The 26,888-nt window shown below is 38.5% G+C and overlaps 1 protein-coding gene across 1 annotated transcript in view; it reads left to right on the top strand.

Annotated features, from left to right (window-relative positions):
- Positions 1 to 26,888, top strand: part of LOC143019696 (uncharacterized) — a 69,735-nt gene that overhangs the window by 41,726 nt on the left and 1,121 nt on the right. Inside the window, exons 17-29 of the mRNA XM_076175661.1 lie at positions 4,622 to 4,712; positions 8,956 to 9,113; positions 9,625 to 9,793; positions 9,904 to 10,097; positions 10,270 to 10,369; positions 11,183 to 11,368; positions 14,516 to 14,636; positions 17,363 to 17,540; positions 17,720 to 17,801; positions 18,140 to 18,310; positions 18,974 to 19,159; positions 20,599 to 20,776; positions 22,091 to 22,205. Of these exons, the coding sequence (XP_076031776.1) occupies positions 4,622 to 4,712; positions 8,956 to 9,113; positions 9,625 to 9,793; positions 9,904 to 10,097; positions 10,270 to 10,369; positions 11,183 to 11,368; positions 14,516 to 14,636; positions 17,363 to 17,540; positions 17,720 to 17,801; positions 18,140 to 18,310; positions 18,974 to 19,159; positions 20,599 to 20,776; positions 22,091 to 22,205 (1,929 nt within the window). The remainder of the gene's footprint in view (positions 1 to 4,621; positions 4,713 to 8,955; positions 9,114 to 9,624; positions 9,794 to 9,903; positions 10,098 to 10,269; positions 10,370 to 11,182; positions 11,369 to 14,515; positions 14,637 to 17,362; positions 17,541 to 17,719; positions 17,802 to 18,139; positions 18,311 to 18,973; positions 19,160 to 20,598; positions 20,777 to 22,090; positions 22,206 to 26,888) is intronic.

The following is a 26,888-nucleotide window of genomic DNA, read 5'->3' as shown; positions in this document are numbered from 1 at the left end:
ACGTCGCGGGTCCACAATGCTGGGGTTGACTCCCCTGGGATACAGAAGGAGTCTAGTTGATTTGGCAAACACGCGAGCGAGCACGCACACACACACACACACACACACACACACACACACACACACACACACACACACACACGTCGGTCAAAGTGACAGCGAAGTTTGGAGCTCCAGGAAAAATTCAAGTTTCATCGGTCTCAACAAAGAGGGAGTACCTTTGTTGTATTAATAGGGAAGGGGAAAGCTCGTGATGTAGTGGGAAGGTGAAGAAAAAGGAGATTGAGAGGGATTACTGAGGAAAATGGAAGGAAATGAGGAAGGGGACGAACGGGCCCCGGATGTTGGATGTTGGATGTATAATTATATTAGGGATGGAAGAGAAGCATAATCCAAATAGGACCACAAGAGTAAAAGAGGAGAAGGAAAAGGTAAACAAGATATTAGAAGTAGTTCAAGAGGATGGACAAGAAACATGGAAAGAAATTGAAGAAATATATAGACTAGGGAAATACAATACAGATAACACCAGACCAATTAAGATCAAATTTAGGTCACAAAAGACAGCAGAGAATATCTTAGCAAAAACAGGGAAACTAGCAGACAATGATCAATTTAAACAGGTATGTATAAAAAGAGAAATGAATAAAGAGGTAATAGAGAATAAGAAAATAAAAATACTGGAAACTAAGGAAAAAACGAGAGAAGAACAGAGTCAGAAAAAGAGAAATTCTACTGGAGAGTAGTGAATATGAAAGTGAGGAAATGGTTCATAGCAGAGAAAAACGGAAAGGAAACAGGAAACACGATGAAAGTAGCAGAAAATTAAAAGTGTCTTACACAAATATAGATGGATTAATAACAGGCTTTAACGAACTGAATGATTACCTGAAGGAAAAAGAACCGGACATAATGGGAATTGTAGAAACAAAATTAAAAGGTCCACTACTACCCAACAGTGTAGGACATGGTGCATATAATTGTTGGATTAGAAACAGAGAGGTAAAACAAGGGGAGTGGAGTTATGTTCCTGACTAAGAAGGATATAAATGTGAGGAATGTCACATATGGAAAGAACAGAGATGATTATGATGGAAATGGAGGACAAGGATAGGAAGAGTAGGAAATTTGTAGTAAATTATGTGCCTCCTAAAACGGCTTCGTGGGAAGAGAGAGAACACAAAAATATGTTAGAGGGCACAAGGATAACACTAAATAAGATAATGGAAGATGGAGGAAGAATAGTTATAATGGGTTACTTTAATTGTAAAGAAATCTGCTTGGAAGAGATGACAGTGAAGGGTGGAGACGACCTAATGGGAAATGTGCTACTTGATATGATTATAGAACATACAATGACACAATGGATACAAGAGAATACTAGGTATAGAAATGAGAAAGAACTATTGAGACTGGACCTAATAATCACATCAGAACCCGAAATAGTGGACAAGATTGAATATAAGACGCCAATAAATAAAAGTGACCACATATTGGTTGAACTGGAACTAAATGAGAAAAAATACATGGAAAAACAAAATATATAGAAAGGGAAGATTGATGTATGGATTTTTTTTATGTATAAAATAAGAGAATTCTTTCAAAAAGCTGACTGGGAAAGAATACACAAGGAGGAAACAACAGTAGAAGACAAATGCAATATTTTGACAAAAATTTATAAAGGAGTGGAAAAGTATGTTCCAAGACAAAAACATAAAAAAGGATATGTAAAGTGTTGGTACAACAAAAAATGTTGGGAGTTAAAAGACAAAAGGGATAAAGCTTGGATAAAATAGAAAAAAGACAAAAGACCTGAAAAATGGAAAATATATACTAGTTATAGAAATTAATATGTACAAGTGTGCAGAGAAGAAAAGAGAAAATACGAAAAAGATGTCATAGAAAAATGTAGAGATCAACGAAACTATTTTACATATTTGTAAACAACAAACTGAAAAACAAACAAGAATTAGAGAAACTACGGTAAGGAAGAATTGAATACACAGAAGAAATAGATATGGTAGAAATTATGAACAAGCATTTTAAATCGGTGTTTACGAGGGAGAACGTACAACCTAGAGATATCGAGTGGGAGGAGAAAGTCCCCCCTATGAAAGAGATAGAAGTATCAAGAAATGAAATAATGAATCACTTGAATAATCTCGATGTCAGGAAATCGCATGGACCAGATGAAATGGCAAACTGGATTTTGAGAGAATGCAGGAATGAACTAACAGACAAAATACATAGTCTAATAAGCAGTTCATTGAAAGAAGGAAAAGTTCCAGAGGATTGGAAAAGAGCAAATATAGTACCTATATATAAAGGGGGGAAACAAGGAAGACCCTACTAACTATAGACCGGTCTCACAAGTACGATAGCCAAAATTTGTGAAAGAATTGTCAAAATTAGATGGGTAAGGCATTTGGAAAAAACAACGTAATAAATCCAAGGCAATTTGGATTTAGACAAGGACGATCATGCGTCACAAACTTAACGTGTTTCTATTCAAGGCTAATAGATGTAATACAAAAAAGAGATGGATGGGCTGATTGTGCATTTCTAGACCTGAAAAAAGCTTTTGATAAGGTGCCACATAAGAAGTTGCTTAAGAAATTAGAAACTGCAGGAGGAATACAGGGCAAACTTCTGAAGTGGTTGGAAGACTTCTTGCATGAAAGAAAAATGAAAGTGGTGATATAAGACAAACACTCTAATTGGGATGAAATGATTAGTGGTGTTCCACAAGGAACAGTTCTGGCCCCAATAATGTTTGCTATATATATACTAATGATATGGATAAAGAAATTGAAAGTTATATGATCTTCTTTGCGGACGATGCAAAATTGTTGAAAAAAGTGAACACCGTAGAAGATAGTGAGTAGCTAGAGAGTGATCTCAATAAAGTATCGGAATGGAGTAGGAATTGGGAGATGGAATTCAATATTAAGAAGTGTAGTATAATGGAATCTGGAAGAAGCAAAAAAAGAATAGTGGGATCATATAAATTGGGAGAGGAAGAAATTAAAAAATTAGAAAAAGAGAACCTGGGAGTCATTATTATGAATAATATGTCCCCTGAGAAACATAAAAAAAAATGTGAAACTTATAATTTAATAAGAACAATCAAAGTGGCATTTACATACCTGGACGAAGAAATGGTGAAGAAAATACTGGTCACTTTGATGAGACCAAGATTGGAGTATGCGGCAATGACGGGGTCACGAAGTACAAAAAACTGTGTAACAAAACTTGAAAGAATACAAAGAGCAATCATGAAATTGGCACCAACACTCTCAGAACTATCATATGAAGAGAGACTAGCAAAACTTGAGCTACAGACATTAGAGCAAAGAAGAGAGAGAGGAGACTTGATAACTATTCATAGAATCATGAAAGGCATAGAAACTATTAGTAGAGAGGATCTAATAAAATGGGATAGTAGAGATACAAGAGGACACGGAAAGAAAATCAAGAAAGACAGTTATAGAAAAGACCTAAAAAAAAAGAACATCTTTCCCCACAAGGTTATAGACGTTTGGAACAAGTTAGATGAGAATGTGGTGTATGCAAAAACCATACACAGATTTAAAAACAGTCAAGATAAAACGAGATATGAAGACAGGACCCCACGAGCATAGCTCTCCTTCCCGTAAAATACAACTAGGTAAATACACACATACACACATACATTTTCAACTGGTCTCCACTTTTCCACATAATAGAACTGGCAACCGGTGACCACTCTGGTGTCAGCTGGCAGCCAATGACAGAAGAAGACGACTCTGGCATTTATACAGAATAGACAATAGTCCAACGATTCTTTATGGGAAGAGCTGTGCGTAGCTAGGGGCCTGAGTACCGTTGCTGGCTGCTGTGGGGCTGCGAGTTTCCGGTTAAGGCCTTATCACACTGAGTTATTTTTCCGCCAATCTCCAATTGATCGGCGGTACCACCCATCTCCAGAATTTTTTTTCCGGCCGTAAAATCACTCTCTGGCAAATTATTTTGTTTTCTCAATAAATTACAAAGAATGTCATTTGATATTATGCTGGAGGGAAATTATTTTCCTCCAGCATATTATCAGATTCCTTAGCGAAAGCTGCGGGCTGCAAATCTGGTCCGACAGTTGGAGGAAAATTAACTCAATGTGATAACGCCTTTAGTGAAGCTGAGGACAGCAATCGTTCGGCGTTTCTAGAGACCTCAGTAAATGTCAAATGAGTTTGTATTACTTTCAATGTGTTTTTCATCACCATATTGTTTCCTTTGTTTTATTTTCTAAGTTTATATTGCTTAGTCGAGACTTATAATCGGCCAGTATCCACCAATTTAATTAATTAGAATATATTTTCAAGTGTCACCATAGCTTGTCTTTTTCTTCAGTCTATTTTCTATGCAGCTTAGAGTATCATCTCGACAAGGGAATCCTTCCCACCCAAAAAAGGGATATACACACATATATATATATATATATATATATATATATATATATATATATATATATATATATATATATATATATATATATACATGTATGTGTTTATGCATGTTTGTAAGTAAGAATGTACATATACACATGTAAATGTATATATATTAACAACTTCTTCTTGTGATGTAGGGTGCCTTCGGTGACGCAGGCGAGCCTGGATTCCGAGGCGCCCCTGGGGAGGCCGGGTCACACGCAGGTCACGGCGACAATGGCGAACCAGGTCAGTGGATGACAGTGGACAGGTCCATAGTGTGTGTGTGTGTATTTACCTAGTTGTATTTACCTAGTTCTATTTTACGGGAAGGGGAGCTATGCTCGTGGTGTCCCGTCTTCATATCTCATTTTATCTAAAATGTTTTTAAATTCATGAATTGTTTTTGCATACACCACTTTTTCGTCCAACTTGTTCCAGATGTCTATTACTCTGTGGGGAAAGCTGTTCTTTTTCAGGTCCCTTCTATAACTGTCTTGATTTTCTTTCCGTGTCCTCTTGTATCTCTAATATCCCATTTTATTAGATCCTCTCTGTCAATAGTTTCTATGCCTTTCATGATTCTATGAATAGTTATCAAGTCTCCTCTCTCTCTTCTTTGTTCTAATGTCTGTAGTTCAAGTTTTGCTAGTCTCTCTTCATATGATAGTTCTGAGAGTGTTGGGGCTAGTTTTGTAATTGCTCTTTGTATTCTTTCAAGTTTTGTTATACATTTTTTGTACTTGGTGACCACATCGTCGCTGCATATTCCAATCTTGGTCTTATCAAGGTAACTAGTATTTTCTTCACCATTTCTTCGTCCAGGTATGTAAAAGTGGCTTTGATTGTTCTTATTCAATTATAGTTTTCTCCAAAAATTTTGTTTATATGCTTCTCAGGGGACATATTATTCATAATAATGACTCCCAGGTCGTTCTCATTTTCTACTTTTTTATTTATTCTCCTACTAATCTATACAACCCCACTATTTTTTTTTTTTTTTTTTTTTTTTTTTGCTTCTTCCAAATTCCATTATGCTACACTTCTTGATATTGAATTCCATCATGCCCTACACTGTTGGGTGGTAGTGGACCTTTTAATTTAGTTTCTACAATTCCCATTATGTCCGGTTCTTTTTCCTTCAGGTAATCATTCAGTTCTTTAAAGCCTGTTAATAATCCATCTACATTTGTGTAAGACACTTTTAGTTTTCTGCTACTTCCATAGTATTCTCTGTTTCCCTTTTGTTTTTCTCTAGTATGTCGTATTTCCTTACTTTCATATTCACTACTCTCCAATAGAATTTCTCTTTTTCTGACTCTGTTCTCTTCTCATTTTTTTTCCTTAGCTTCTTGTTTGTTTCTTTTTTTCTCCTCTCTTTCCTCTTTATTCATTTCCCTTTTTATCCATACCTTTTTATATTGTTCACTTGCTGCTAGTTTCTCTGTTTTTGCTAAGATATTATCTGCTGTTTTGTGACCTGAATTTAATCTTAATTGGTCTGGTCTTATCTGTACTATACTTTCCGAGGCTATACATCTCTTCAATTTGTTTCATGATTTCAGGTTCATCTTCCTGAACTAATTCTAGTTAACTGCTTTCTTTTTCTTTTTCCTCTTTGATTCTTGTGGTTCTATTTAGGTTATATTTCTCTTCCATTCCTAATATAATTATACTTTTCTTTTTATCTGCTAAGTCTCTTACTATCTTCTCCTTATGTCTCATCACTTTAATAACTGAGTCTTCCGTTTGTTCTTTCATTTGCTGTTTTGTTATGTCAGTAAATGCAACTTTACTGTTTTCTTGGATTTTTCCAACCCTGTGCTTCTTTTGCTATGGCCTCTTTATTGTCTTTATTATTCCTCTTTAATTCCTCATTCTCATCTTTTACTTCTTTTAACTGTCTTTTTAATTCTTCTATTTCTTTGGTTGATTTTTTGTTCACCTTCTCTAATTCTTCCAATTTTTCAACTCTGCGCAATCTTTGCTATATCACCGAACCTACTCTCCCAATGTTCGGTTATTTTTTCAAGTTTTTCCTCTAGTCTTGCTAATCGGGGGAGGTTGGTACCCCCCCCCCTCATTAAATCCCTGGAAATTATTATCTTCACCTTCCATTGTGGTGCTCTTATCTATATTTCTAATCTTTACATTTTTGTTAATCCCTTATTCTCCAAAATCCTCAGTCCTTCGTTTGCTTACAAGACGCCTGGTCTCCTGGACCAAGTCCTCCCCTTCCTCATTTCCTTCCATTTCCCTCAGTAATCCCTCCCCTTCTCCTTTTTTCTCACCTTCCCACTACACCACGAGCTTTCCCCTTCCCTGTAAATACAATAAGGTACTTCCTTGACGTTGAGATCCACGTAAAATTTGATTTTTCTTCGGAACTCCAATCTTCGCCGTCCATCCGACGAAAGTGTGTGTGTGTGTGTGTGTGTGTGTGTGTGTGTGTGTGTGTGTGTGTGTGTGTGTGTGTGTGTGTGTGTGTGTGTATTTGTGTGTATTTATATATATATATATATATATATAAATAAATATAAATATATATATAAATATATATATATATATATATATATATTTCAACAAAAACCCACTGTGTTGGATAAGAAGAAATGAAATAAATAGATTCCATATATTTCGATCACGGACTGTGATCCTCTCCACTGAAGAGGATCACAGTCCCTGATCGAAATATATGGAATCTATTTATTTAATTTCTTCTTATCCAACACAGTGGGTTTTTGTTGAAATTTACTAATGTGTTACGACATCACTTTGTAGTTATATATATATATACATATATATACAGTATATATATATTTATTTATATATATATATGTATACATATATATATATATATATATATATATATATATACTGTATATATATATATGTGTATTTATATATGTATATGTATATATATACATATATATATATGTATATATACATATATATAATATATATATAAATATGTATGTATATACATGTATATATATATATATATATATATCTATGTATATATATATATATATATATATATATGTATATATATATGACACACAGGAAACCCACAGTCGGAGGAAATAAACTTTGAATAAAGAAGAATCTTATATTTCGGCTATTAACTGTAGCCCTCTTCAGGAAAGTACATAAGACAGAGGACAAAGGGGACTTATAAGCTACAGAAAAGAGAAGGAATGCGGACAGATGACCTCACTCAGGCGCGGGGCAAACTGGGGTGGCGGAGGAGGGAGGGGGTGAGGTGAGGGGGGGTTGTAAGCTCCGTACCAGTTTGCTGACAGCTGCGCGTGAAATGATGTCAGGAGTCCGCTGCCCTTTAGAAATATTAGTATTAGGGCATTCCTCAATTAATGCTTATTCGACTATTTTTCTCCTGAAACCGTAGTGGGACTTGAACACTAATCTGGCCTTACCCCAGTCGAAAGAATGATTCTTATTTTTGACATGAAGAAATACAGCCGAATTTTCTTGCCCATACCTAATTGACCTTTTATGTTCTGCCAATCTAGTGTTCAAGTCTCTCCCGGTTTGATCCAAGTAAACCAAATCACAATCTTGGCAGGGCAAACAATAAATACCAGGTGACTCAACTTCTCTCGGTTTTTGTTGAACGTTCACAATTTGCTTGCACACGGTGTTAGGATAGTGATAGGCAATAGTGAGACGCTCATGAGGAAACAACTTGGTAGAAGAACTGATGGTATTATTGAATGGAATTTTTAAACGAGTGTCCTTAAAGGAGCGGTGAAAACTTGAGGGGACGGAAGTTTTAAAATGGTTGGCCCTAGCCTTACTGAGGGCTTGAACCAGAAACCAAGGTGGATAAGCCAACTTCTTAAGTTGACATTTGATCCCCTCGATCTCATGGTCCAGAAATTGAGGACTGCAAATCCTGAAAGCCCTCAAGGAAAGGCCAGAGGCCTTGCTGTGGATGTGCTGTGTCTTGCGACACTGCATCTGACCCAGGACAGTGGACAAGGTGCAGGGATGACCCGTCATCCAGGAGGTGCTAAGATAAGAGGGAGGGTGGAGGGGTGTGGAGTGTATTCAGGGATGGAATGGGTGGGAATGATTTTATGCCTTTTCCTTTTTTGGCTACCTCCCTAGTAAGGGGAAAAAAGCCTTGGTATATGTATGTATGTATGTATGTATATATATATACATACATATATATATATATATATATATATATATATATATATATATATATATACAAAACGCTATAAATTCCAAATTATGAAAACACTTTTTTGGAAAAGCATTGAAGAATCCAGAAAATTCCGGCACGTTTCCAAATCTTTCCAAAGGCCTTTCAGTTGCTGAGGAGCTCTCTCTCCAGCACCTCGTCGACCCACCACGACGGCCTTGAGCTCGATGTTGCCGCGACTTGGAGTTTCGAAGTCTCGCGAGCCCAGAGACGACCAACGTTCCAAAGCGTTACTGAGTCACCAGGTCCGCTCTTCCCTTGCAGGTCAGCCCGGGTTCCCCGGAAGGCCCGGTTTTCCAGGTCTCATCGGTCCAAAGGGTTTCGTCGGAGAGAACGGCGTCGACTACGTGGGTCCCAAGGGCAGGCGAGGCTTCCCCGGAGACAGAGGTTTCCAGGGACGTCCAGGATTCAATGGATTGAAGGTCAGTGCACGTCGATCAGTTCAGGGTCATGATCTTATATTGTGACTGTCATAGCTTTGATCTACCCTATGGGTAACGGCTGAAACGTTTTTGATCATAACAGGGTCAGATGAATAAAGGGGGAAAATGAGTTTATAGGAATAAATGAATAAATGAGTAAATAAATCAATAGAGAAATAGATAAGTATATATATATATATATATATATATATATATATATATATATATATATATATATATATGTAAATAAATTAATACATAAATAAATGTATGAATAAGTAAATAAACAAATAAATAAATTAATGAGTAAATCAATAAAGTAATAAATGAATGAATAGTTAAGTAGATAAGATAGTAAATAAACAAATGAATAAGCAAATAGATTAGTAGTTAAGCAAATGAATAATTAGCTGAATAAATTAACAAATAATTGAATAAACAGACAAGCAATGTTAGTTCTACATGTGGGAGGGAGAAAGCTAAAGAAAACGGTCTCCCCCACCTTTTCCAGGGTGCGATGGGAATGATGGGACTTCCTGGAACCAAAGGCGAGAGAGGCAAACAGGGAGAGGTCGGATTTCCAGGCCCTATTTCAACCCCCACCAACAATTTCCCCGGTATCCAGGGACTCAAAGGTCGCAAGGGAGAAGCAGGAGAGCCTGGCTTTTTCGGAAGGATTGGTGAGTACCATGTGCGTGCCCAGTTCATGAACACGGTGGCTCTGGGGTGGGAAGGGGTGACTTAATCCAGGCTCCCAGTGTAACAACGCTCTGTTTCCCAACAACATTAGGTATCCGTGGCGATAAGGGGCAAGCAGGTATTGCCGGATTCCCAGGCAGCAAGGGACGCCGAGGCCCTCCCGGTGACGTCGGTCTTCCGGGCTTCGACAGCCCGAGTTCGAGAGGAGAGGTCGGAGAGGTCGGCTTTGCAGGCTTCCCCGGAGATCGAGGCGACAACGGCCGCCCTGGACTTCCGGGAGTCAAGGTAAGTTGTAGACCAGGTACAGGGGGTTCTTTCCAGCAAAATGAAATCGCCTCACGAAAGCCAGAACCGAAGACGCGAATGGTCTCTTGCACTTCATGAACCATGTCCGGGAAGACCCGCACCATGGCAAGGTCAATCGATCCCGTTCACTCATGTTTTCTCTCCTGGACAGGGTGAGACAGGCCTTTCCGGACTTCCAGGAGCTTCAGGAAGACCTGGCACCCCTGGACAACGAGGAGATCTTGGTAATCGAGGAAATATTGGTCAGCCAGGTGAGTAATTCGTTCAGACTCCTCCACATCAAGGTTCACGTGTTGGTCACGAGTTAATCGGAGATTAAAATACTACTCTGTATACAAAACTTGTGGATATTATTGCAGTTTAGCATAACTAAATAAAATGTTAATATTACCATAACTAATCGAAGTAGTTATCTTTCTAGTCAAATTGGACAATATATGTTGAATGTACTGTACACATAGATTATGGATTTACTGAATAAAATTATATGAAGTGTTCAAATGTTGACAAGAGATAGAAAATTCAATATACATTTAGTAATAAATTTGCTTGGTCCATATCCGGAAAAAATAACATATTTTTCTAATCTAGATGTTTAGTCAATATTTCTAGTCAGTTTAGTTGATCGTAAAGCGCGAGGCGGTTACGCATGCGCGCCTGGTCATGACGTTATGATGTCATGATTTAAATATGGAAACTGCAGTTTAACAAGTTTATATATAATCGTTAAGACCATTAATGGACGGCATCACTAAACAAAAATCATTCTTAAAAATGCAATCTACGAATGGTGGTTGTCAAAAAGTGATCATTCTTATTACTCACATGGTCGATATACCGGGCCTTTTTTTTTTTTTTTTTTTTTTTTTTTTTTTGAGGGCATTCGATATATCGGCCCAATTTTTTTTTTTTAGATGTATTCGGGCAAAGATTTTCAGATGCATGTTTGATACACCGGACACAGACAAAACCAGTGTGTCAATTAATTCAAACCGCGTTGAATGAAATAAAAGCTGTGATAGGAAGAATGAGAGCAGACACTGACGATGCTGCTGTCGTCACAGGTTTTCCAAGCAGGAAGGGTGAGGATGGACAAGAGGGTCTTCCGGGACGCCCTGGCTCGCCCGGACTCTCTGGAAGACGAGGACAGAAAGGACAGCCGGGAGAATTTGGACCAGATGGACCCGATGGGATCAAGGGCCTGCCTGGACTGACTCAAAATGGTCTGAAAGGTGTCGTTGGAGAGACAGGTGAGTTGGTATCAAATGCTGCCATTCAGTCGTTCTCTTTTAGGGATTCCTTATATCAGTGGTACTACCTAGGGTATCTGTACCCCAAGAAGGCACGAGACATTTTTTTTTCTAAACACATTGTTTTGTTTCAGTAATTAAATAGATTTAGTTTCTTAGGTATAGTCCCAGCATTGGTCTACCTCACTTTTTGTTTAATAATATTAATTTTTAATAGCAGGCATTTAAAAAAAATAATAGTCAGTGCCTTCCACAATCAATATTCATTGGCAATTTTTTCGAGAAATTTTCATTAACAACGACCAGGTTAGGGTGAAACGTTCTTGGAGCTTCTGCAGAGCGGTTGCTTGGGATTGTAAAAACAGATAAGGTCATTTTTTTTTTTTTGTCAATATCAAAAGTACTAATCTGATGGTCCTTTATCTTAGCCTCTATCAAAGCGGTTCTACAGAGGTTATGGAAATGACCAGAAAGAATGAGAGGCTATTAATCCCTTTGTACACGAGAGGTTAAATGAGGCCCAACTCCTTCCCCTAGCGAAGAATGAATGAGTTTGGCGGTAAAGTATGAGAATAAACTCTCTACGATGTGGAAAAAGATAATGTCTAATTAATTTGTGTGCACAGTTGAAAAAATTACGTTTTCTGGTGCGTATGCTTAGTATCTAGTAAAAAAAAAAATTATTATGAAAATCGTCACAAACTATTCAACAGAGCCTCTTATCGAGTATACTTACAGGCTTTCATACCCGACGCTCTTTCAGGGCAGTGGGCGAGATGCAGGGATGACCCGACATTCAGGAGGACCCAAGGAAAAAGGGAGGGAGGGGTGGTGAATGGTTTGGAGTGGGTGGAGTTGAAATGGGTGGGAGTGGATTTATGCCTTTGGCTTTGGCTACCTCCCCTGTAGGGGGAAAAAGTCCTTGATATATATATGTATATATATATATATATATATATATATATATATATATATATATATATATATATATATATATATGTATGTATGTATGTATGTATGTATGTATTAATAAATTGTACCTGAACGTCAAAGAATAAGTCATGAATAGCATCTAAAGATATAGGGATTGCGCCTTTCAAAATATTCTTTGCAGATGACTCCCACCATTTGGCCAGGGTGGGGGGTGGCAGTAAAATAAGACGGGAGTGTCACCATTAACGTGACACTTGCCGTTATTTAAACAATATTTATGTGAGTGTAGTAGTTTCAGAGGGATTAGCTTGTTAAGTGTAGTTGGGAAGGCTTATAGGAGGATCTTGATTGAGAGGATTAGGAGAGGAACAGAGGGAGTAATTGGTGAGGAACAGTGTGGATTTAGGATGGGTAGAGGTTGTGTAGATTAGATTTTTGTGGTAAGACAGATATGTGAGAAAGCTATAGGGAAAGGGAAGGATGTTTTTTGGGGCTTATATGGATCTGGAAAAGGCTTACGACAGTGTAGACAGAAAGGTACTATGGAAGGTTTTGCGGATATACGGGATAGGAGGAAAGCTTCTAGGAGATGTCAAGAATTTTTACGAGAGTAGTAGAGCATGTGTCAGGATAAGAAATGGAGAGAGTGAGTGGTTCGAGGTAAAGGTGGGGCTTCGTCAGGGATGCGTTATGTCGCCCTGGCTGTTCAACTTGTACATGGATGGGGTGGTGCGAGAGGTAAATGCACGGGTGATGGGTCAGGGATTGGAGATGGTTAAAGAAAATGGAGAAAAGTGGGAGGTGAGCCAGCTGTTGTTTGCGGACGACACTGCGCTTGTGGCATGATCGGAGGATGGATTGAGGAAGTTGGTGACAGAGTTTGGGAGAGTGTGTGAAAGAAGAAAGCTGAAGATAAATGTGGGTAAAAGTAAGGTGATGAGATGTACAAGGGGTGAAAATGGCAGCAGATTGGATTGAGCATGAAGGGAGAGCGACTGGAGGAATTGAAAATTTTTAGATACTTGGGTGCAAATGTGGCAGGAAAGGGTGGAGTGGAGGTGGAGATAGAATGTAGATTGAGAGAAGCGAGTAAATGCCTTGGTGGATTAAAGAGTGCAATGAAGAATAGACATTTGGGAATGGATGCTAAAAGGAGACTGTATGAAGGAGTGATTGTGCCAACAGCACTGTATGGGGCAGAAACATGGAACATAAGAGAGGAAGAGAGAAGGAGATTGAATGTGTTTGAGATGAGGTGTCTGAGAAGTATGATGGGGGTTACTAGGCTAGATAGAGTGAGAAATGAGGAGGTGAGGAGGAGAACGGGTGGAAAGGGAGTTGGGAGATAGGGCTGATGAAAGAGTATTAGGATGGTTAGGACACATGGAAAGAATGAGTTAAGAACAAATGGTAAAAGAGGTATGGAAGGCAGATGTGGAGAGAGTGAACATGAGGGAACGCCCTAGGAAGAGATGGATGGATGGAGTGAAGGGGGCTTTGGGGAAGAGGGGAATGTCTGTTGAGGAAGGACGAGAGAGGACAGAAGACAGGGGTGAATGGAGAATGGTTGTATATGGATGATGTTGTGATGCATGAGGTGGAATGGGCGGGGTGATGTGGGGTGAGGTAATATGTGTGAGCAAAATTTGACGCAGCCCGAAGGGATTTCTCCCCGTCCTCTCCTTTTATGCATGGAGGGGGAGGGGGGGGTCGCCGATTTAATGAAGCAGCCTTGCTGTGGATGTGCTGTGACGTGCGACACTGCCTCTGACCCAGGGCAGTGGACAAGGTGCAGAGATGACCCGTCATCCAGGTGCTAAAATGGGAGGGAGGATGGAGGGGAGTGGAGTATTTTTAGGGATGGAATGGGTGGGAATTATTTAACGTCGGAGTCAGGTTCAAAACTAAATCAGGATGGTTTTTTTTCTATTCCGATCAATTAATTGGTCAAACTTAACCTAAACCAACATAAGGACTTATAAAATTATAAAACGACGACGATATCGTTGTGCTAGTGACGATACCTCCGTCCAGAATATCCTGACAACGAGATTTCACTGTGTAAAACGTAACAAGATGGACTGAAGTTTCATCCGGCATTTTCCACTGAAAAGAGATTCGAAAAATGTGTTTCCCAAACTTAGTGACGCCTTCTGATTCTGAGGAACTTTAATAGCTTCGAGTTCAGAACCTTCTGTTTTCTTCCACTCACAGGACTTCCTGGAGAACCAGGTCAGGACGGTCTTCCAGGCCTTCAAGGAATCAAGGGACGCAATGGGCTGCCCGGGTTCCGCGCTGGAGAAGTAGGAGACCGTGGATTCCCAGGACCATCAGGGTAAGATCCCCCGAATAAGGGGGTAAGCATGGGTAAGGAAGGACAAGTTCACATTGGGCAGATTTAACGTCGGAGTCAGGTTCACACGGGCTAATTTAAAGTCAGACTCGAGCTCACAACTGGTTACATACTGTACGTCGGAGTTACGACGTCAGGCTCAGAATGGGTAAATTTAACGTCGATTCTGGGTTGGTTGGTATGAGTTTGTTTTCTCACGATGATTAGCTTGTAAGACCATTCTAGCAGTCGTTTGTATTATATAAAGTTCTATTCCCTTTATGGTGCAACGATTCCGTGAAGTCTCCAGTCAGTAAGAACCAAGATCCCATTGTAGACAGTGTGAGCGCATGTCATAATTCATATTTTGCAATTTTCCGTATTTGGTGTCTTATAAGACCCCGCTTAAAACAAAGGGTCTCGGAAAATCACCCTGCGTCTTAGTGGCACTTTAATCAAACTGCAAACATTTTTTCACATGTAAATAGCGGTGATCGCTTCTACACTACAAAAACAACTGTTCTTTTAAGATAATTATGTATAACAAGTCGTACTTACCAGTAATTCATATAGAATAACATCAGTCAGGAAGAAATTAAGTGACGACGCTCAACCCTTCATGTATGTACCAGAACAAACCAAAGGTCGGTTGCAAACCAAAACCTGTCGACACGCGTAGGACTAGCTGCGTTTGTTTAGTATTCCATTGACCTTTGACATAAGACAGACTTATATACAAATGTTTAACATTGTTTATTTGAAATTGCGCCTATCTTTTAAACATACATGCATGTTAAAAAGAAACTTGAAGCTCATGAGAAACTATTGCTTTTGTAGGAAATCGCTAACTGCTTAACAGAACAAGAGTTTAAGTGAGGAAAGCGTCACGAGGTAGGGCTTCACATGCCAGGTGAAATCCCTTCGATTGATACTGGGAGCACGCACTCCTCTTCTTCTTCCTCTTCGTCTTCCTCTTCCTCCTCTTCTTCTTCCTCCTCTTCTTCCTCATCTTCTTCTTCCTCCTCTTCTTCTTCCTCCTCTTCTTCTTCCTCCTCCTCTTCTTCCTCCTCTTCTTCTTCCTCCTCTTCTTCTTCCTCCTCTTCTTCTTCCTCTCCTTCTTCTTCCTCTTCTTTTTCTTCTTCTTATTATTATTATTATATTATTATTATACTTTCTCTCTCTTACTCTGTTGGTTTTCAGGCCGGACGGCCCTTCACCGCTTTCACTATGCCTCTCCAGATGGTTCTATCCTCTGTCAACTCCTTCCAGTCCTCTCTTGGTGCCAATCCATCCATCCATCTGTACCTGGGTCTCCCTACTGGTCGTCTGCCCTCCACTCTTCCTTCCATCACCTTCTTTGGTAGTCTGTCTGCCTCCATTCGTACGCAGTGTCCAGCCCACCTTGCTCTTCTTCCCCGTATTTCATCCTGAATGTACGGTTGCCGAGTCTGATCTCTAATTTCCCTGTTATGTCTTCGTCTCCATTTCCCTTCTTCTTCATCATATACTGGGCCGAGGATTCTTCTCAGGATATTGTTTTCAAAAATTTCCAGTCTCTTCTCCCTTTCTTTTGTCAGTGTCCATGTCTCACATCTGTTCAGGACTGTTGGTTTTATTACAATGTTATATGCTCTTAACTTAGTTCTTCTGCTGATGGTCCGACTCTTCATTACAGATGCCAGGGCATGGTAACATCTGTTTCCTACAGCTATTCGTTCGTTTATTTCCATGTCCAATTCATTTCTCTCACTGACAATGGATCCCAGGTACTTGTTATCCACTTTTTTCACTCTTAGTGATCCAACTTGCTCTTCTCCTGGTGTATAAATCCCATTTCTACTTAGTTTCATAATTTCAGTTTTCTGCTCATTGCATTTTAGGCCTATCTGTTCTGCTGTTCTCTGGAATACTGTGAAGATCTCGTTAATCTCCTCCACAGTCTCGGCCACCACATCCACATCATCGGCATAAGCGAGGTGGGTTATCTGACCATTGGATAACTTAGCTCCACCTGGATGGTTGGTAATCTGCCCGACTGCTTTCTCCAGTGCATTATTATTATTATTATTATTATTATTATTATTATTATTATTATTATTATTATTATTATTATTATTATTATTATTATTATTATTATTATTATTATTATTATTATTATTATTATTATTATTATTATTATTATTATTATTATTATTATTATTATTATTATTATTATTATTTTTATATTATTATTATTATTATCATTTTTATATTATTATTATTATTCGTCAAATACTGTGCATAGGCGTTTTCCTATGCCTTGTTACACGCCTAATAAAAATCTAAAAAAGTGAATGGGTGACTACAGTAACTAGCACCAGTAACTTTGTGTGTTAGTGTTGATATAAAACTTCTTATAGAAATAGGAATGTTACTTTATACAGTAACAGTTAGCAAATACTGACCCGATAATCACTTGTTAGCCTAAAGCAGACATCATCAACAATTATATTTCCAATAATGTAGAAAAAGAAGTGTGAACTTTTATTCATTCAGGTTACAAAGCAAACGAAACAATGTGCAAACATTGCTGAGTACTTTATTGTAACTACCGCTTTAGGATTTTATTACGATTTTATCCATAACGGCGACCAAAGCTCTAGCCATTTTCGGCGTTTAAAAATCGCGTGGTACAACCTTTTACGAAACTCTCTAGTTTTGTTATTACTCATGTCAACTCTACCGCACAGCTTGAAGGGCGAAAGAGGCGAGCCTGGCAGTCAAGGACCCACGGACCTTCAGTCACAGGTGGAATTAAAGGGAGTACAAGGAACTGCAGGGTTCCCTGGTTTACCAGGATTTCGGGGAGACCGGGGTTTCCCCGGACTAAACGGAGCTCCTGGACCCATCGGCTTCGTTGGCCTCAAGGTAAAGCAAGACAAGGAAGTATTTATACATAATCATGATAATCATAATGAGATCAGAGTTTTTAATTTTGGCATTCACCCAAAGGAAATTAACATACCATCATGACACAATCTATTGGGTGTAAGAAACTTCAATGTGAAAATATTTTTAAATCTTTTGGAATATCTTGGTACCACTAGGGGCGTCCAGGTGACATTGGACTTCCAGGACTGGGTGGGCAGCCAGGAGTTCCAGGAGAGAGAGGAGGAGTAGGAGCCATAGGTAGTACATCTTTATAATCACTTTCAAATTAAATGGTTTTTACTTCAACTTTGCCTGATAATTTTCTGTGACCAATAAGTATGTCTAGTATATTCAAATGTCGAATAGATGAAAATGTGCGGACTTTCTGATGGAATACATTCTCTGATGGCAGTTTTGATTTGTCACATCACTAGTACAAGTTGAAATTGCATCTTCTGTAGCACAGAAGGAAATTTGTTTCATGTTTACAATTTATTTTAATTTAGATACTTTGTTTATTTTAATGCAAAAACATAAGTGACATTTGTTTTCTAACCCTTGCAAGATATTGTGTGACTTTTTTTTTTCATCCTAAGGGCCCTTGGGTATTACTGGCTTCATGGGAAAGCCCGGCAGAGACGGGTTCAAGGGCCACAAAGGGATAGTTGGAGATTCTGGACTTCCTGGGCTCACTGGTGGTTCTGGGCCTCGTGGTTTGCCAGGGCAACCTGGACTGGAAGGAGCCATTGGAGGACCTGGACCAAAAGGTACACAACAGGAAAATATGCACAATGAGACCATTGTAAATAAACGGTTGGGTAGTAAAATGAGTGATTTAACAATAGTATTATTAATGATGAACAGAGAATAACTGGGAAAGTACAAAGTGCATTTAGGTAGGGGAAGACAAGGGGATATAGATCAAAATTTTGTAATAAAATAGATAAGTGAGAAGTTTTGGTAAAGGGTAAAAATGTCTTGTGGGGTTTCATGGATTTGGAGGTGCATGAGAGGGTTGACAGAGACATTGTGGAGTGTGTTGCTGATGTATGGGGTAGGAGTATGTTGTTGAGAGCAGTCAAACCTGAAACTATATATTGTTTTAAGAGAAGATTAGGTAACTTTATGGATGGGGATGACAGAGGGTAATCGATATTGACCCTCCCAGTTTAGGCCTTATGGTCTCTTACAGTCTCCTCCATTCTTGTTTTTTATGTATTTTTTTTTACAGTAGTAGCAGGGCTTGTGTAAATGTTGGGAATGTAGAGAATAGGTGGTATGAGGTCAAGGTGGGGCTTGCCAGGGTTGTGTGATTTTGCTGTGGTTGTTCATCATGTATATAAATGGATTGGTGGGGGTGGTAAATGCAAGAATGTTAGGCAGAGGTATATGTTACCAACACCTACAGTGGACCCTTCTCCATCTCCCAGGTACACTTGGATACCCAGGAACCCCAGCGCCCCCAGGACCACCACCAAGGCCTCGAGGTGTCATCATCACCAGACACTCGCAAACCTCCAGTAGTCCGCAGTGTCCTATAGGGACCACACTTATGTGGGAAGGATACTCCCTCCTCCATGTGCTAGGTAACCACAAAGCACATGGACAAGACCTTGGTAGGTTATGTAATCTTCGTTTATCCTTGACCTATGGTGTCCGATACTGTAGCTAGTTTATAGGTTTTGTTCTGGTAAATTAAAATAACAGTTCTGCCATTGCTATGAAATTAATATGCTATGTTTGTACATGGAGTATTGTTTACAGAGCAATGGTGGTTTCACCATTTTATTTCATCTTTGTTCTGGCTAATTAAGGATTTCATTGGTGGTCATTGAAGGCTACCTACAGAGTTACTGCTGGATTAGAGGCTGAGATGCCTACCTCCCAGAGACAAATCCTCTACTTTTGTTTACACATCCAAGAGCTTGACAAATAAATCTGTAGGTCTGGCTTTCAGCTGTCACTGGCTTTCTCAATGGGACACAGTTCCCATAAAGGAGGCCTTAGGGAACTAGTAAAGTTACTTGCTGTGGTGTTTGTTCCCTAAGCAAAATAAAATTATCTGGTATTATCCATTATAAAATTAGTAAAGGGTGTCAGCATAGCAGATGTTAACTGATAAGGTCTTAATTCTTTCATTGCAGTCTGCACTAGATCAGATTGCCAAGTGTGGATCTGTATAGTCTATGAAGGGAGGCATCATAGCAAAGGAACTAATTGTAAATAAGAGATTTTCATTTAAGTAAAGTGGGATCCTCAGAATTAATAGAATCTATATTTGTCACATAAACAGGTATTCATATAGTAAGACATTCATCCTCCCTACCCTAGCTGCACTTACGTATATGAAATAGATAGCCATTTTTAACTATTTATCTATTTCCATTACTCCATCACATTCATATAACAATGGGGAAATGTTTTTCCTGTATCATATACATTTTCACCAAACATACATGCCACTAGTCATTGTTTATTCTTAATTACTTTCTCTGCATACATGAGGGTCAAAGGGACATAGCACTCCCTAGAGGATTAAGTTAGTTTTCTTCAGGCTGTCTCAGCTTGGCAACTTTTAAAGATTACAATTTATATATTTTTCTGATGTTTTCCTGTTATGTTCCAGATAAACCAGATGTATTTCTGATGAATACAAGTCAGATTTATTCAAAATGCATTAAAAACATCAGAGAAATATATAATTTATTATCTAGGATAGCTGGATGTAGTAGTATAGATTTACACAAATTTGAGGTACTAAACTATTAACTCTATTCAGTCCTTAGCCCTCCTTGCTATTGAAAGATGTCACTTGGCAAGACCCTAATTAATTCATTTACCCCCTTGATGCTGTAGATGATTCAAACCAACTAACACTGTCTATAAAGTATCAGTGGCCTGAAGGGGCATCTGTAAATCAGCCATTGGTTAACTGTGTGACAATTGTAGTTCCATCATGATGACTGTTATGAATGATCTCAATGAATGATGCATGACACCATGCAGATAATACATGTCTGTCAACAATATATCTTTATGAATGACATGTTTCCAGGTGCTTCTGGAAGTTGCCTCCGCAAGTTCACTACAATGCCCTACATGTTCTGCAACTTGAACAATGTCTGTGACTATGCACAGAGGAATGACTACTCTTATTGGCTGTCTACACCTGAGCCCATGCCAATGATGATGACACCTATCACTGGACAAAGTATCGAGAAATATATCTCCAAGTAAGTCAAAACACTCTCACTGAAAAAGTCCATCAACATTGAGAAACTCAAGGAGGCATACATACAGAAATGATGCATGGTATACTCTTGATAGCATAATTGGTTAAGTCACAATCACTTATTACATGCTAGCGGAGGTTCGAGTCCTTACCTGTACCATGTATCAATTTCTGCATGTATGCCTCCTTGAGTTTCTCAATGTTGATGACCTAGAATTAAAATGAAAGGTCCTTTTTCACTTATAAATGGATGGCCAAATTTAAACAGACACCCACCCATCCAAAAACCCATTCATTTCCCCCTATGTCTTAGCTCCTCATGTATGAAGTCATCCCTGTTTCCCACTCCATTATACATCACAAGAGAAAAAATGTATGATTTTGGAGATGAGTAGAGTCAAAAGTTCTAGGGGTTAAGGTCATCACCATACTAGATTCACTGCTGTTGGGCAGGGTTTGGTGTGCCTGACACCATTCTTTATTTAATGTAGTGTTGCTGATGACTTCTGGTAACATGATGCTAGTGATGTATAAGAGGGTTGTCCAGCCTAAGTAAATTATTTTCATAAATTTGCAATATCAGTGCCGTGCTTCTTGGTGAAAAAAGTGAAGCATCCTTGCTGTGGATGTGCTGTATCTTGCTGCATTGCTTTTGACCTGGGCAGTAGGCAGGAGATAGGGATGACCCATCAATTATTCACAAGGAGCTAAGATGAGAGGGAAACAAGGGTGATGGATGGAAGTGGAATGGGGAATGGGTGTGTGCCTTTGATTTGGCTACCTTCCTTGTAAGGGAGAAGAACCCCATGGTATATAGATAAAGAGCTAGACATCATATACACCTGTGACTGCACCTGTGGCTAACCTGTATGTATAAATCTTGACTTTAAAATATATATCTTTCCATACATATTCAACTTCTCCATTACATCCTTCAAGCAAACTAATTAGAACCTTAGAATGGTAGTCTTATGTAAATTTCAAATTTATTTGTTTACATTTCCATTCTTGCAAATTTAGCCCAAACAAATAAGTAGTAAAACAGGCAGACAAACAGATAAATATCATCCAGTAATACAACTACTGGTGTGAGGGTTTAATGTCTTGTTTATAGATAGATTACACAATCCAATTGTAAACTTCTGGATGTTTCAAAGAATGTGTAAGGCCTTATTGTCATAAAAAGGGTAATTGATTATTTATTGGGATTTGTAGTCAGTGTAATTAATACATTTGATATATTATCTAATAATGCTCACTTGTGCAACTAGTGTCACTGGTCATAAGCTAATCAGTGAACAACATTGTATTGCAGGTGTGCAGTTTGTGAAGCACCAAGTATGGTGATTGCAGTCCACAGCCAGACATTAGACATACCCTTCTGTCCAGATGGATGGGAGTCCCTCTGGATTGGTTACTCCTTCATCATGGTAAGTAATCAAACTTATCCAAGTTGTATATCATCTCACCCAGTTGGTTTCCATGAAGCAAATTGATAGTTCACAAGTTCATTGGTTAATAAGAGGGCCTGAAGTCTTTCAAAGATTAACTCTCTAAATAATAATCTAAGGATCCTCTGGTTTTGGTAGCATACACCAACTCTCTGTATTTACCTGTGGAGGTGCTTTGTCTTGCTGTTCTGTTTCTGACCTGGGCAATGAGTGGGGGCCAAGAATAGCCCTTTATCCACAAGGAGCATAGAGATTTTTAGAAGGGACCCAAATGGGTGCTGGATGTGTGGAGGGCAGGTGTGTGCCTTGGCAGGCTTCTATCAATATAAGGGAGAAGAAGCCTTTTGGTATATAGATAGATATACAGTACCAAAAGGCCTGTTCCCCCTTCTAAGGGATGTAGCCAGCCAAGGTATTCACCCATCCTCCACCATCCCACATCTGTCCAACACCCATCTGTTTCCCTTTTAAAAATCTCTTAGCTCCATATAGATTCACCATGATCTTGGATCACATGTTGGACTTGTGATTGACAACTTTTTCCCTCCTGGAAGAGAGCTCAGAGCTCATATATGACTGATCTATGGGTAATGCTGTGAACTTACACACACACACACACACTCAAAAATGGGAAGTAAAATTCAATATTAAGAAATGCAGCATAATGGAATTTGGAAAGAGTAAAAATAGAATATCAAAAGATTACAGAATTGGGGAAGAAAAAATAAATAAAACAAACTATGAAAAAGATCTTGGAGTGATGATTGGAAAGGATATGAAACCAGATAAGCATATAAACAAGATGTTCGGAGAAACCTACAACTTATTGAGAGCAATCAAAGTGGCATTTACCTATATGGATGAAGAAATGATAAGGAAAATACTTACTACACTAATAAGACCAAAACTCGAGTACGCAGCATCACTTTGGACACCCAGTACCAAAAAGAATATTAAGAAACTAGAAAGATTACAAAGAGCGACAACAAAACTAGCACCGACTTTCGCCGAACTAACATATGAGCAAAGACTATCCAAATTGAACCTACCAACTCTGGAACAAAGAAGAGAAAGAGGAGATTTGCTAACTATCTACAGAATAATGAAAGGAATGGAAGTTTTAGACAGGAACGACCTATTAATGTGGGACAACGGTAAAACAAGAGGACACGGAAAAAAATTGAAAAAGGATAGTTATAGAAAAAACTTGAAAAGGAACAGTTTCCCACACAGAGCGATAGATACATGGAACAAATTAGACAACAAAACAGTATGTGCTAACACTATACAAGATTTTAAGATAAAACTTGATGCAGAGAGATACAAAGACGGGTCACCATGAGCATAGCTCCCCTCCCGTATATTACAACTAGGTAAATACAACTAGGTAAATACACCCAACTCCCCGCCCACGAGAGTTGGAGTAACAACTTGCAGTGCAGCGATACTGAAATTATTTCAGCCCTGAGTGGGATTCGAACCCGGACCGCTGTAGTGGCAGCCGGGAACTCTACCAACTGTGCCATCTATGTCCTCTGCCTGGGTCAAAAGCAACATAGCAAAACACAGTGCCTATCACTTCATTTACATGGTAAACTTCCCTCCTTTAACCTTCACAAGTAAATAGAGAAGAAAGAGAAATCTCTTCAGGGCACATCAGCTTATCATACATCCACAACCCTTCTCCACTTACACCAGTCTCTTGCTCTCTTCCTTTCCTGTTCAATAGATATTCCCATTTTATCCAATGCCCTCTCCATCCATCCCATTCTCAGTCTTCTCCTTAGATTCATTCCATCCACCTCTACCTTCCACATTTTTTGCTAGTCTTTCCTCAATCTTTCTTTCCATATGCCCAAACCATCCCAGTATTCTTTGGTTAACCAGCACACTTTCCACCCCCCACTCTCTGCCTCACCTCCTCACTCAATCCTTGCAACCCCCACCATAATTCTCAAACACTACATCTCAAATATATTTAGATTTCTCCTTTCTGCCTCCCTAACATTCCAAGTTTCTGCCCCATAGAGCATTGTAGGCACAATCACTCTTTCATGTAGCCTTCTCTTTGCATCCATCCCAGATACTTATTTTTCATGACACTTTTCATTCCCCCAAGATAATTGCTTCCCTCACTCGGTTATGGTAAAATGAAAATTAGTAGCAACATACAAAACCATTTCATTCTTAATTTAGACTACAAGAAAATACTGTATGAGAAGTATGGTGGTTGTCACGAGGATGGAGGGTAAGAAATGAGGTGAAGAGGAGAGCAAGGGTGGAGAGGGAGTTGGTAGATAAGATAAATGAAAGAATACTAGGACAGTTTGGACACCTGGAAAAAATGAATGAGGAGAGACTAGTACAAAGAGTATAGAGGGAGGAGGCAGATGGAATGAACTTGAGGGGATGACCAAGAATGAAATGGATGAATGGAGTTAAGGTGACTTTGAGTAAAAGGAAAGTATCTGCTTGTGCAGAGAAGGAATAAGGAAGGAGGTAAGTGAGAGCGGAAAATGGTTATGAATGGAATATATATTGACATGGCCCAAAGGAATTCTTCCTCATTTTCTCTATTTACATACAAGGGGACAAAGAGAGGAGATGAGAAGGGAGGTTCACCATGTAAATGAAGTGGCTGGCCCTGCTGTGGGTGTGCTGTGTCTTGCTCCATTGCTTCTGACTTGGGCAGTGGGCAGAAGACAGGAATAACCCTTCATCCACAAGGAGCTAAGATGAAAGGGAAATGAGTGATGAATGGAAGGGTGCTGGATGGGGGTGAGGGTGGGTGCATGCCTTTGCTGGCTACCTCCCTTGTAAAGGGGAAGAAACCTATTGGCATATAGGCAGCAGATAGAATTTACAAAAAGAAAATAATAATCTTTTAAAGAAAGTATATAGAATTTTTCTGACAAAAATGTGAGATAAAGTTTTGTATGTGTATATTGTAATACAAGGAATGTGTGTCACTTTCCTAAGTTCAAATTGCTGACATTGTTTATAGCTAAGAATGTGCTTGTCTTAGATAAGATTTCTTCATTATATCTGATATGTATAGTATTTATCTCATCTGTATGAGAAAGGATAACATAAAGTTTGTTTCAGCACTGTAAACTACTTATAAGCAGACAATATTAACATAGTTCTGAAGTCACTGACTATCCCACAGTATTTCAAAGGATTGCAAAGGCAGAGGATGTCGACAGGAGACCTTTTGGTCCATAACTAGGCCGGATGCAAAAAAAATATATAAATGATAAAAAAAAATAGAAATGAAATAGAAATTATAATGATATAAATAATAATAGATAAAATATATAATACATAGTTATAGTTAAATGATAAACAAACAGGTAAATACTAAATAATAATAAACTGACAAGTAAGTAATAATAAATGGAAATCAAGCAAATAATAAATAAACAGACAAATGATAACAAACAAATAATCAAATAATATAAAATAAATGGCAGTCATTACAGCATCTTGCTTAAATGTTTATCTAAATGAATCTTAAAGCTTCGAACTGAACTACATTGCACTGCCTCAGTAGGAAGTTTATTCCATTCATTAACTACACAGTTGGCAAAGTTGTTTCTACCCTTTTCCAAATTAAATCTTTCGTGAGAGTTTGAGACCATTATTTCTTATCAGATTCTCATTCATTGTAAGAATTTTGACACTTTTGATGTTGTAGTCCCCTTTAGAATCTTAAATACCTGTATCAAGTCACCTCTGAGCCTACGCTTTTTTAGGGAAAACAGATTCATATGTTTTAGTCAATTTTTGTATGATTTATTTTTTATATTTGGAATCAGTTTTGTGGCTTTCCTTTGTACTTTTTCCAATCTGTCAATGTCTTTAATGAGATTCAATGACCATACAGAAACAGCATATTCCAAATGTGGATAAACTAACAATTTATATAGCTTGTTAATGAGAGATGAGCTTTTAAAGTCAAAAGATTGTGTGGCCAGTCCTAGAATCTTGTTTGCTTTCTCAGAGGCTGAAATACACTGCTTAGATGATTTGAGATCATTACTGATAATTACCCCTAGATCCTTCTCACTATCCACTTTTGTTAATGAATTTCCAAATAACTTGTAATCGTACTTACTGTTATTTTTACCTATGTGCATAACCTTGTATTTACTTGTGTTAAACTTCATTAGCCACTTTTCAGACCATTGCTGTATTTTATCTAAATCTTCTTGAACATCTAATTGATTGAAGTGATCATTTGCCATCCTACACAATTTTGTATCAGCAAATTTGGAGACAATAGATTTTAGTCCGTGGTCTATATCATTTATATATACTATGAATAGAAGTGGCCCAGGAACGGAACCCTGAGGAACTCCACTCGTAACGTTTTTCTATCTAGAAGTTTTGCCATTTAAAACAAATCTCTGTTTTTGATCATTCAATCAATTTCTAGTCCAACTTAATAGGCTGCCACTTACTCCATGTGAACCTAATTTAGTAAGTAGTCTTTCATGGGGGATATGGCCCTGTCAATTAACTATTGCCATTTACCTAAGACCTGTGGGTCTCTGGCAAGAGGGATCTGTGAGTAACAGACTGACTGATTGATAAAATCAGTAACTCTGGAAAGAAAAACACATGGTCAAAGTTGTCATGTAATACTAATGCTGAGCAGGT

This window comes from Oratosquilla oratoria, chromosome 37 (genome assembly GCF_046742065.1).
Source record: "Oratosquilla oratoria isolate Oo_2021 chromosome 37, ASM4674206v1, whole genome shotgun sequence".
In the NCBI taxonomy this organism is placed as follows: domain Eukaryota; kingdom Metazoa; phylum Arthropoda; class Malacostraca; order Stomatopoda; family Squillidae; genus Oratosquilla; species Oratosquilla oratoria.
This window is presented reverse-complemented; position numbering and strand designations above follow the sequence as displayed.